The sequence below is a fragment of the Magallana gigas genome, chromosome 1 (genome assembly GCF_963853765.1).
Source record: "Magallana gigas chromosome 1, xbMagGiga1.1, whole genome shotgun sequence".
Taxonomy (NCBI): Eukaryota; Metazoa; Mollusca; class Bivalvia; order Ostreida; family Ostreidae; genus Magallana; species Magallana gigas.
This window is the reverse complement of record NC_088853.1, coordinates 41,389,513-41,403,062: the sequence shown is the minus strand read 5'-3', so window position 1 is coordinate 41,403,062 and position 13,550 is coordinate 41,389,513. Positions and strand designations below refer to the sequence as shown.

At 32.6% G+C, this 13,550-nt stretch overlaps 1 protein-coding gene across 9 annotated transcripts in view; it reads left to right on the top strand.

The window, feature by feature from the left end:
- Positions 1-2,973: 2,973 nt before the first annotated feature.
- Positions 2,974-13,550, top strand: part of LOC105333541 (scavenger receptor class F member 1-like) — a 53,576-nt gene continuing 42,999 nt past the window's right edge. For 2 of the 9 annotated variants that reach the window (XM_066067324.1, XM_066067321.1), the window contains exons 1-9: positions 2,974-3,126; positions 3,972-4,064; positions 5,965-6,192; positions 6,591-6,842; positions 7,721-7,858; positions 8,590-8,727; positions 8,961-9,101; positions 9,445-9,581; positions 11,197-11,294. In XM_066067324.1, the coding sequence (XP_065923396.1) occupies positions 4,013-4,064; positions 5,965-6,192; positions 6,591-6,842; positions 7,721-7,858; positions 8,590-8,727; positions 8,961-9,101; positions 9,445-9,581; positions 11,197-11,235 (1,125 nt within the window). In that variant the 5' untranslated portion in view covers positions 2,974-3,126; positions 3,972-4,012 and the 3' untranslated portion in view covers positions 11,236-11,294. The remainder of the gene's footprint in view (positions 3,127-3,971; positions 4,065-5,964; positions 6,193-6,590; positions 6,843-7,720; positions 7,859-8,589; positions 8,728-8,960; positions 9,102-9,444; positions 9,582-11,196; positions 11,295-13,550) is intronic. The other 7 variants (XM_066067318.1, XM_066067309.1, XM_066067298.1 and 4 more) reach the window with 7 other exon arrangements.

The window sequence follows — 13,550 nt, the reverse complement described above, 5'->3', positions numbered from 1 at the left end:
TCATGTAGCTGAGGTTAGTGATATTGTGTAGAGCTATACAGAGCAAAACCTAACCATTATAATAATCTAAATGTAGAAATTCTCTAACGACCTTAAATATAAGAAGGTAATAGTATGATTTATCAAAACAAATAAAATATTTCAAGAAGACCCTGCACAGTTTTAACATTTTAGTTAAATATTGTTAAAAGTAATGGTATGACTAATAGCATCGGTAAAAAAAAATTATGAAAAATGAAAGCAGATGTAATTTCTGAAAATTATTCATATTGCTTAAACAGACTTGTCTCAAATTTATTTTTTCGTACTTTGATCTATAAAGCAAGCATTTTTTTTTTTTAAATACACATTTAGTTATACATGATGCGTAGTTTTTATTGAATACTTTGAATCAAAAACATATTTGAATAATATTGTAAAAAAGCTGCAAGCGCTAACAATAAACAATTCATTTAATTGGACTGGCGCATTCTATTTTATTCATTTAAATATTTGTTGCTGTACCAAGGCTCTATCTATCTATCTATCTATCTATCTATCTATCTATCTATCTATCTATCTATCTATCTATCTATCTATCTATCTATCTATCTATCTATGATTGTTTTTAAGCCACCACAACAACCCCAAAAACAATTTGATCAACGTTAATTGTGCACTAAATTACATCTGTTTGAGTGGTAGATTCATTGAAACGAAACTGTGTCCATTTCTTTTAAATATAACGTATTAATACATGTAAGGTCGCCTTAACGCACATCACTATAACGTGTGTCAATATTTATCTTAGTTTTATCCGTGCACACAACCTGCTGGCATCAATGGAGGAAAAAATATGCTTGAAACATAGTTTTTGATAGAATTCAAAAGAAATTTCGAGCAATGGTTTTTAAAGAAGCATTTATTTTATATCAAAACTGCTGGTGTTATATAAACGACATATATGAGTTGTAAAAGACGGGTAAAAGACGGGTGAATGTTTATTCATTTCGACTATTTTGACTAAAGTATAGAATCCTGCTTGACTTTGCGCATGATGCAACTTCCTGGATGGTGCTTTGTCTGTTTTTCAACATGTGAAACCCACGTATATTTGGTGGTGGGTATGTTTACTCTCGATTATCTATGTTAGAAGCCGCATAAGCAGTTATTTTTCTGATCAAAAGTTGTTCATGAAGCATTTTACTATAATTTCTCTTTCATAAATTATATGCTAAGAGTATAGTTGATTAAAGCTGTTTAGTAACATATAATAAAATAGTTCCTTGTCTGAGACCTTAAGATGGCCTGCAGAGTTAAAATGAAAATCTGATATTTTAATGCATAGAATCTTACTTATTTAGAGAAGACAAACGTAGTCAAGACTTTAAAGAAAGCTGAAAACCGAAAAGGGGTTAAAGAAATAAACACCACTAAACCGGATATTTACCGTATATCCGGTAATTTTTGCAATGATGTAATTTTAGTTTTTTTCGCAATGTCTTTTGAATTGCAAATTATTGAATACGCAGAAATTATATTCTGTATTATTTTCTATACGAAACTATTCAAATCGCAAAAATGACTGGCGCAAATTAAAAATGCTACACATTTTCCCCGATATTCGCAAATTTTGTGGCACACAATAAAACCCGGATATACAGTATTTCATTTCTAAAGTGATATGTTTGCACCCGCTTAAGATGCAGTTTCGTAAAAAAAAGTATTTATCATTTGACAGACATACGTCTAAAAAGTAAATAGCATATTATTATTTCTGTTTTTAGTATGATTCATCTGAAAGTTGAGATTTTTACCTTCAAAATTAATATATCATAGAAAGATAATAATTCCCGTCGGAGAATCGTACTTTAATGTAATGTACGTATTTATCGTACAGGAAATATATATATTTAAAAAAAAAAAAAAAAAAACTATTGAGTTTAATTCAGACAGGTAATTTTCCTATAGGACATTTTTTAAATGTTCCTATAATTGCATTTAAAAATCCTATAATTGGGAGTTTTGTTCAAATTCGATCGGAATTAAAATTCCTAGGGGAAGTTGTTTTATCCGGCAAAATTGTTTCCGATGAGAAAAAATACATTGCTGTGACGTGAAAGGCGGGATACATAAATAACAAACGTAAGGTGCTTATAACCTCCCTATGCAATGGTCTATCATGTGTTGTATTATAATTTTTCTATACATGCAGCTTAGACGGGTATAGAATATTCTTACCTTGATACTGGTATAATATTTTAGCACAGTGCTTAATCTTAAGGTATTGTAAATCCTTAAAACATTTGTGTAATGGAGCTAATACTGGAAGATCCTTTTTAAGCAATTTTAACTCAGCAAGGGAGGTTGTTATGTAATAATTTATAAGATTTCTAGTTCTAGCATAAAAAAAACCAAACTAACCAATTTTAAAGCATTTATGAATTCGGACATTTACTCTGCAAAACTTAAAGTTTGATAGACTGCGAAACACGGGAAATGTATTTATAATGAGTGTATAATCAGTTAATACAACGCAGATGCATTAAACAAACGTATTTGCATGTTTTCTCTTAGTATATTCATTGTGTATCTACATAGCTTGTTTTTATATTTATCATTTGTGTACATATTCACACTCTTGCTTTTAAAAATAAGCACACCTATTTTTACACATCGATTGTTTTGTTCTGTTTAATTTTTTGTTGAGGGGGGGGGGGGGGGCTGTTTATTTTGCTTTGTTTGTTTTAATAAAAGTTTATTTGTTGTTTGTTTTCTGCATTATTGTGCCACTGTACATTAATTTCTTTTCTAATATAGTTAAATGAATAATTCTATAAATCTTATATGACAATAACAGGATTCCTTACTTTTCACATCCACAGATTGTAGCTATTACATAAATAAAACCGTCTGTGTAAAATTGGCGTGCACTTAGCGCATTTGCAGCGGATACAATTATTGACCTTGACATTAGAACGTTTAAAACATACATATCTCGTGCAGCAGAGAATCTCTCGCAGGAAAAAGTTTTGGTTCATCGTGTTTTGATAAAATGTGGCATCTGACTGAATGATCAGGAACTGAGAAAAGAAAGATACTTAAGTTTTAAGCCTTTCGTTTTTTAACACTGAGTCAGGTGCTAAGGTAAGATTTAATTTTCATAGACAAACAGTCATCTATGGTGAGCATCTCTATTTTCAGGCTTTGTTGTTTTTGTTTTTATTTGGCATTCATTTTTTTACAAACGGATAAAGTGTAATATTGCTTTCAAAAATAATATCACTGGTTCACACGGAATAGGCTTCTTCTACTCAGTCAATTGAAATGTAACTCAAAGGTAACTGAATAGAGACCTGAATGACACAGGTATGCCATTAGTCACACTAATATTTCAGACCTTTTAGTTTTCTGAATGACAGAGGTTCAATCCGTGTTAACTACCGTAACTAAAAAAAAATGTAAAGTAACTGGGTTTCTTAATGCAACAAACCACTATACACACTGTGTATCTCACAAATACAGGATAATAAATACATGTATATTGTTGCTTTTTGCAATTGACATACATGTAAGTTAGCAAGCTATCTGTGTCCGAATGATGTAAAATCAATGAATCATCTTAGTATAAATAGAAAAGTATATGGTCATATAGTATATGCTATCGAACTCAGTGGGTTTTTTTTTAATATAAGGTCTTTGATATTTTGAATTCTAACGTAAATGGTGATGATAAAATAAATTATATGTCTCAAGTTTATTGCCACCTTTGATAAGATCTGCTGAAGATTAAATCGGTATTTGCAAGACTCTTCGATGATTTAAAATATTTTAAACTTGCATGTACACTGAATTTGAAATGGTACAAGGTAATACAAGCAAGTTTGTGTTAAGTGTGCAGCGAGAGAAATTATGTTTTTGATTTTATGATTTTTTTTTCATAAATAGTACATATATAAATTGTTGTTGTTTGTTTTCTCCTTTCTTTGCAGATATTTGATCATCGTGTATATGAAATTATTCCTGAAGTACCATGCTAATGAATTTGATAATGTTTGCCCTACCATGTGTAGCATACACCTACGGTTTGTCTATTTATATAAATTATAGTATGGGTTCGTTATTGTGATGCCTTAAAATTTGTGTCCCTTGTCACAATACATGGCAAAAGGAATCAATGATAAATTGATATCTAGATTATTTTCTAGTGTTTTAGAGGAAAATATTCTACATGCGAGCAATGTAAGTTCATATATTAATTCATATTATAAGGCAATGAACTTGCTTATGCCTGGACAGGAACAACTGTGACGTGTTTATAACATAATATTGATCATGTATGAACATAGATAAGCAATACATTAAACACACTCTCTCTCTCTCTCTCTCTCTCTCTCTCTCTCTCTCTCTCTCTCTCTCTCTCTCTCTCTCTCTCTCTCTCTTGTTTATTGGTTTATTGTTTGACTCAATAACTAGTGATTGGTTATTATGAATTGAAAATATTTTCGGAAATAAAATACAAACTGTCATTGCGCTTTTTTAATATGTACATTGAATATTTCTTATCTACAACACTCGATAATAGCGAATTTTAAAGGACCATAGACAAGAACTTTGTTATAGAAGTGATATATATATATATATATATATATATATATATATATATATATATATATATATATATATATATATATATATATATTTGGTTATATATGTATAACCAAAACGAGGTCGTACAAAATCGTTTAGCGCATTCATCAATAAATACTTAGCTGACAACACTTCAAACTCCCCTGTTTTATTTAAAAACAAAAAATACAATCGTAATTCCTATAAAAAATGTCAACAAAAGTTGTTTACTTCAATGTGAAAAAAGCTATGTATATAGAGAATAATACATACCCTTTTCCATGTCTCAGCTTGTATCAGCCGGAGACTCCATTATCAGCCCGAGGGCCGAAGGCCCGAGGGTTGATATTGGTCGAGGGCTGATACAAGCTGTGATATGGAAAAGGGTATCTATTATTATATTAATTACATACTTAGTATTAATTTTAAAAAGAAATCCCATCAACTTGAACAAATTGATTATTCATATCATTTGAAAAAAGTATGGATATGTACATGTATTTAACAAAAATATAAGTTCTTGTTTAAACAAACATGAAGCTACAGAACGGAATTTTATTAGGTTTAAAATTTGACTGCTTTAAAACATATGCTAGCATTTGAAGTTTTCAACTGCATTTAAAAATGTCGACTGTAACTGAAAATGTTTGATTTTTCGTCTGTAAACATGCAAAAATGCCGAAGCGAAAAAAGGCAGAGGAGTTCCGCAAGGGATGTGATACGGATCCGTATCAGCCCTGCAGGGCTGATAACCTGTATCAGCCCCAGAGGCCGATACAGATTTTGTGATGTCATCTGTATCACATGTGCAACAAACCTGTATTTATTACTAAGTATGTAATAAAGTATTTTAATTTAAGTATTTTTTGTTTGCAGCTTCAAAATTCAATGCATTGTCATGAACATTTGCACTGCAAATTATTTTATAACGAATACAATACGGTAAAGTGGTGTTATTGTCGTGGATTTGCTATATTTGCACATGTTATGTTTGGTTTTTACTGTGGATATATCTATATTTATTGTTTTATAACACACATATTCATTATTCAGAAAATAACCTTTTTGAATGTTTGCTTTCTTTTCTTCTCTCAATAAAGTAATTTTTCTAAAACTCAATCTTCCTTACTTTCTGATCACTCTTATTTTTGTTCATTTTTCTATTCAAGGGAACACTCTAACATGTAAACAGATCGGTCTAATATCGAATCGATTCTTTGTTAACTTCCATTTGAACGTTTTGGTGCTTTAAAGTTAAGGAAGAAACTTCGTCATTCAAATTAAACCATGTGGGGGTATGATATGCAATGCCAGTTTGTTTCATTAAATACCACCCTGGTTTGATTTTGTTTTTAGAGAACATTGCTTTACATAAGAATGCTTGGCAGTTACACCCATACAACCCTCACATTGGGAACGCATCCAACGCTGTTGATGGATTCAAAACAAACTTTTCGGCTTTTGGGGGCCAGTGTACACTATCTGCAGATGGTCAGTATGAAGCTGTGTGGCGTGTTGACCTTGAAGCCGTTCTAGGGATCCATCACATCACTATATATTACAGGACCGGCAATTATCCATGGGGTATGTATCATAATTGTATGTCCATCTTTCTGAATTTTAGAAACTAAGCTCAAATACCTGTTAGTTGTTAGCATTGATTTTTTCCTCTACACATCACCATAAATCAACTTGATTTCACTTCGTTTTTTATATTACAATGTCTCTCAGAAATATCGTTCATGTAAGTAAAACATTACTGAAGAAAGAATTTTTTAAGGACCTTACCTTTTTAAAGTTATATAATTCTCGCTTTCTCACTATGCAAACAAACATACAAACACTGATAGTATTTTAAGCTATATGACATCAAACTATAGATACATAGAAGGTTATAGTGAAGTTTATAGTATATAGAATATGTTTGGTCGTTTGTTCTACCGGACTTTGTCTTTAATATGGTAAATATTTTTTTTTCTTAGGTACCGATAATGGGTATACCACCAGATTCTTAGGATTTTCTGTGTACATATCAAATACAACTGCCAAAGAGGACGGTGTTCTCTGTTTTAAGGACGACACGTTTACTAGGTACACCATACCAGCTGTGATAACATTGAACTGTACTCACCGCGGTAGATACGTCATCTACTACAACAACAGGACATCAAGCAGCATTCCACCTGACTACTCAGTATATGCTCACAACGAACTGTGTGAGTTCGAAGTATATGGTAAGATATGGTCATCATTTGAAGCGTTCTAATTCGTATTTCTATTCATTTATATATATTGCTAAACCACAAACTTAGTAAAGAAAATGTTTGATCAACACTTCTAAATTTAATTAAAAAAGTCAAATGTTTATAGCATTAAATCTGGATCTTGTTACTTACAACATGTTTATAATTTTCAAAAATAACGGTCAATACAGACAAGAGAGAGTCAGATTGTTTGCAGGACATCGGTATTCAGTGTATTACACACTGCCTTCTTAATCATACGTGTATCGTTATTATTTGTTTCTTAATACAGTAGTCAGTAATTATCGTTAATGGTGTGAGCAAAGAACAGAAAATACGAAGAAAAGAAAACAAGAAGAAACATATATTTTCTCCATAGTAACTCCCCTCCCCCAACCACCCAACCACCCCCCCCCCCAAAAAAAAAAAAACAAAACAAAAAAACAAAACCAAAGCCCCCCCCCCCCCCCCAAAAAAAAAAAAAAAAAAAAAAACAAAAAAACAAAAAACAAAAAAAACAAAAAAACAAAAAAAGCAAACTTCCCCAAAAAAAATACAAATGATGATATTGGGTTCAAGATAACTCAGAGATAACGTCTGTGCATACTGACACAAGCCAACAATATCTCTTATGAGAGACGTTTTTGCCTTGTGAACGTCTTTAATTTCGTACCATTGTCTGCTATAAGAAAATGTCAATTGACTTTGATGATCTAGTTTGAAACAGCAGGGTAATGTTTTTGCAAAATATTAAAAAGAAAAACATAGTATGCTTAGAAACTTTTGAGCATTTTATAAAAATAATGTAATAACAAATGATTCCCAAGGTATAAGTACAATCTGACATTTTTCATGTATTGATATTTAAGGTTGCCCATCTCCTAGTTACTATGGCGAAGATTGTTCTCAATCGTGCCCAGATCAGTGTATGGACAGCCGGTGTCACATAGAGACTGGTCATTGCTTTGGATGCAAAGTTGGATATCAGGGTCCTACCTGTGATCAACGTACGTACAGGTACACTTGTACCATGTGTTAAAAAAAACACCAACATTTGGTTCAAGTTTTTAACCCAAATTTATATTCTTTTTTATTACACAAATTCAATCTTAAAAGAAAACTTTATCACAAATGATTTAACAATTCAAGGTTCTGAAAATCATGATCATGGTTACTTCACAGTTTTATTTAACATAATGGAAAACTTATTTTTTAGGAGTCGTCGGTCCTATAACACAACAGGCCGTGTAGACAAATTATGCGGCGCTAACGCGCGATATTGAATATATCTGCATGGTCTGGTGGCTTATAGGGCTGATGGTAAACAAAATAAGGCATTCAATGCTTATATTTATATCAGTTTAACTTCTTCTTTTGTAATGTGGTTTATATTTCAAAATTACTGTATAATCATAAGTGTAAGTTCAAAATAATGGAAGAGCCTGTGTTACAGCCAACATCGTTAACTTGTGATGTTGCACACGAACAGTGATCGATGTGTGCAACGTCATAATAAAACTCATCATACAATCTTCCAGAATCCTTTGATTGTTACAGTCTTATTATCATGGTGGACACATATCATACACTTTGCTTGCAAAAAGTATGTGGAATGTAAATCATAGATTATAGCAACATCGACATATAGTTAATTTTTTCATCACCTAATATAACTTATGCTACATGTATGGCTATTGTTTTGATTTTAAGTTTTAACTCTACTTTTTGTGCATTACAGCTTGTCAGAAAAACACGTATGGTTACGGATGTTCAATGATCTGTGGGCTTTGTGTGAATGGAGAACAGTGTAACCATGTCAATGGAACTTGTCATAATGGTTGTGAGGCTGGCATTTACGGGAGTCATTGTCAAATGGGTATTTCACTGGCATTGAAATGAAACATACCCCCCAAAAAGGGGGAACAAAAAAGAAAATCACTGTTGAAGTCATCCACATAAATGTACAATATAACAATAACTGAACTATTACTTCCACTTTAACAGAATAATTTTCAAAAGGGTTTGCATTCAAAGTATTGAAAATGAAATATCAGAAAAAATTGTCAGATTTTATTTTATTGTTACTTTCATTTTTTGGTGATTGCTTAGAATGCCCTCAAGGGTTATACGGAAGAAACTGTTCGAACAAATGCAGTGAAAAATGCTTCATATACAAGGATTGTAACATAAAGACCGGAGTCTGCTTCGGGGGATGCGCTGTAGGATGGAAACCACCTTTGTGTAATGAAGGTACATATATTTTGTTTACATCTATTTCTACTGTCTATGATTTTCGTTTTACAGTTTTCCTCGTTTATAGATCTTATTGATGCTACACCTTTTTTCTTAAAATCTTAGTTTGTTTAAATTGACAAAATTTACCCATTTACCCATCTAATTCAATATATAATGATCCAACCGGTCTTATGAGAAAAGAATACATGAAAGTTGAAGTTCCTATCTAATTTAAAACTTGATTGAAAAAAAAAATAAAAAGTTATAATTATAATCTAAAGTAAACTATTATGAAAACAACATACTGCATTTAACTTTTCCCAGTGAATTAGAAGAGATTATTTTATTATTTCCATAGAATGTGATGACGGAATATTTGGAACAAATTGCAGCAATTACTGTGGTCATTGTCATCAAGGACAGTCATGTGACGTGGAGACGGGGGCGTGCCCAAATGGATGTGACTCAGGATACAAAGGATCCACTGCAACGAGTGTAATTTATCAGTTATATGTATTTTAATTAGGTTTATATTGCAGAAATGTAAACGGAATAACAATCGCTATTTTCAGTTGGGATCTATTGCAAGAAGGATAAAATATGTTACTTTTTTTACGGTATCTAATACAACATAAAATGAAATGCATTAATATTTCCTTAAAATCTTTTTTTACCAACATAAAAATGGAAATTCTTACACATTATTAAACTTATAATTGTTTTATAAAGTGAAGTTGCAATTCAATCTAACCGTTTGATACAAATTAATAAACTCTAAGGTTTTACAACCAACCATGAATTAAAATGCCCTTACATTTTCAATATGTTGCTATTTTTGCAGTGGTGTAAAACAATAGGCTTGACAAGTGGTCCACACTATAATATGTTTAACAAGATCTGCCAAATTCCCACACGTGTTCATCTCAGAACAAAGTCTTCATTTGGCACTACCGAAATGTTGTTTGTTTGATGGGAGTTTCCTTTTGTGATCGGCATCGGCATCGGCCGATGACGGTAGTGTCCATATGAAGCATCCGGCAACATTACTTTTTGCGCATGCATTGCCCTTTGCACTACTTCGTTAACTATCCAATAACAGCTTCATGTTAATTTTCAATTACATGCAGATTACCAAGAATAAATATTATAATGCGTCCACCTCACGATTTAAACATTTAATCATAAAAAAAACAAACAATTAATTGTTTATATTTACATCGTACTTTTAACTAATAAATAAAGTGATTATAAAATGTAAGTGAAATTTACTAAATTACTATTAATGTTGATAAGAACGTTAGCTTAAAGAAACAGCAAGATCGTCTCGTGTGTAAGACTTTGACTCTGACATCGTCATGATATTTTCCTGTAGCCTGTGATTTTCTTAAACTACTGTAGGTTTCGAGATATCGATAAACAGGGCGTGTTGATTTTAGTTCTCTCAGTTTCAGTCGCTATAGATTTTGACCAATCGATGAACGGGGCCTGTAGATTTCAGTCTTGCTGATTCTATAGATTTATGAAATAACTGTAAGTTTCTGAAAGAAATACAGGGAATCATACTCGGTAGATGTAAATAAACAAAAATGTATATCATATTTATCATGTTGGGTTTTTCTTTGCATTGCATGAAAATTTGCTGACGTATGAGATCACATACTAATAATCCCCTTTAAAAGGAAATTGTTTTTATTCCTAAAGCAAAGCGCAAAAATTGTGTAAAATAAATGATGAGACAGTTCATGCTATCGGGGCGCGAGTCAATGTTTGTTTTTGTTTTCATTTTCTAAGATTTATTGTCTCATTACTGAAAGGAATGGAATTCAAAGTCAAATGGAATTAAGTCGCAAATTTAATAAAATTAACTTAAAATACATTTTGGGTTAAAAACTTGAAATTCAATAGAGCTATTTATGACATACCTATAGAAACTTTCAAACTGGTTTTCTTTGTTATGTGTATGCATGTAGGTTGTACCTAGGAAACACATTATGGAATGTTTTTAAATATTGTATTAGAGTTTCATATATAGCAGGTACATAAGCCATAGTTAGAGAAACAGAGGATTGTTTATGTCACTCCAATTTTTTTTTTTACATTTTTTTTGTAGCATGTGCCCATTCATTCTATGGACCAAATTGCAGATTGAGGTGCAGCAACACCTGCATCAACCGGACATGTGATGCCGAGAAAGGCAGCTGTGATATGGTATAGAATAAAACATAAAAACAATTTGCTAAAATTATAGATATTGGTTTTGTTTATTTAATTACACTATTATGATACAATAACTACCGTTACTAAACATATATAAATCAACCATCGCTGATATTTTTTCTCAGAAGAATATACCTTCGAAAAAGTCTTATCAAACGTATGCTTAACTATGGTGTTCATATATGTTATTTCATAGTTGAATTAAGGTGTTACACAAAATTGTTAACACATATTCTTATTCATTTTTAGCTCATCTGAGCTGAAAGCTCAAGTGAGCTATTCTGATCACATTTTGTCTGTCGTCCGTCTGTCCGTCTGTCCGTCCGTCTGTCCGTCCGTCTGTCCGTAAACTTTTCACATTTTCAACATCTTCTCAAGAACTACTAGGCCAATTTCAACCAAACTTGGAACAAATCATCCTTAGGCAAAGGGGATTCAAAGTTGTGAACATTAAGGGCCACACCCGTTTTCAAGGGGAGATAATTAGAAATTAATGAAAATTTCGAGAAATTTTCAAAAATCTTCTCCTCAAGAACCAGAAAGCCAGGAAAGCTGAAACTTGTGTGGAAGCATCCTCAGGTAGTGTAGATTCAAAGTTGTGAAATTCATGACCCCCAGGGCTAGGGTGGGGCCACAATGGGGGTCGAAGTTTTACATAGGAATATATAGAGTAAATCTTTAAAAATCTTCTTCTCAGAAACTAAACAGCCAGGAGAGCTGAAACTTGTGTGGAAGTATCCTCAGGTAGTGTAGATTCAAAGTTGTGAAAATCATGACCCCCGGGGGTAGGGTTGGGCCACAATGGGGGGTCGAAGTTTACCATAGGAATATATAGAGTAAATCTTTAAAAATCTTCTTCTCAGAAACTAATCAGCTAGCAAAGCTGAAACTTGTGTGGAAGCATCCTCAGGTAGTGTAGATTCAAAGTTGTGAAAATCATGACCCCTGGGGGTAGGGTGGGGCCACAATGGGGGGTCGAAGTTTTACATAGGAATATATAGAGTAAATCTTTAAAAATCTTCTTCTCAGAAACTAATCAGCCAGGAAAGCTGAAACTTGTGTGGAAGCATCCTCAGGTAGTGTAGATTCATAGTTGTGAAAATCATGATCCCTGGGGGTAGATGGAGGCCACATTGGGGGGGGGGTGTTAAAATTTTACATAGGAATAAATAGAGTAAATCTTTAAAAATCTTCTTCTCAGAAATTAATCAGCCAGGAAAGCTGAAACTTGTGTGGAAGCATCCTCAGGTAGTGTAGATTCATAGTTGTGAAAATCATGATCCCTGGGGGTAGGGTGAGGCCACATGGGGGGGGGGTGTTAAAATTTTACAAAGGAATATATAGAGTAAATCTTTAAAAATCTTCTTCTCAGAAATTAATCAGCCAGGAAAGCTGAAACTTGTGTAGAAGCATCCTCAGGTAGTGTAGATTCAAAGTTGTGAAAATCATGATCCCTGGGGGTAGGGTGGGGCACAATGGGGGGGGGTCGAAGTTTTACATAGGAATATATAGAGTAAATATTTAAAAAAATCTTCTTCTCAGAAACTAATCAGCCAGGAAAGCTGAAACTTGTGTGGAAGTATCCTCAGGTAGTGTAGATTCAAAGTTGTGAAAATCATGACCCTTGGGGGTAGGGTGAGGCCACATTTTTGGGGGGGGGTGTTAAAGTTTTACATAGGAATATATATAGAGTAAATCTTTAAAAATCTTCTTCTCAGAAACTAATCAGCAAGATGATTCTTTATAATTGTTAAGACTTTGGCTCCAGGACAATTCTTCGGCCTCACAAGAAGGTTCAGAGTTTGATGTAGCTAAATATCCCATATATAAACAATTGTAAAGGATCTTTTTGAGAACTGCAATACTCAACATGTGATATGACTATAAAATTGAAGCAGGCAGCTATTTTTTCATTAGAATCTTTTTGTATTACTGTTTTGAGTTATTGCCCTTGATTTATTGATTCTTGATTATTTTAATTAATGCATCCACTGTTAACCAATTATTGTGATGATTATTTTTATACAATAATAAATATTCAATGTATATAAGTTGTTCTGCATAAGTAGTTTTGGGTTAGGCCGGATTAGTTTGTTTATTTTTGATTTCCAATTTTTAGATACTATGAATTATTTTAGGCCGGCCCATATATAGGGACAGTGTATATTGCGTTGCGACGAGCGACTGATTGAGGTTAAACTTGAACAGGTACGGAGAGATTGAGGGTGTGGACATCCCTGCTCTATC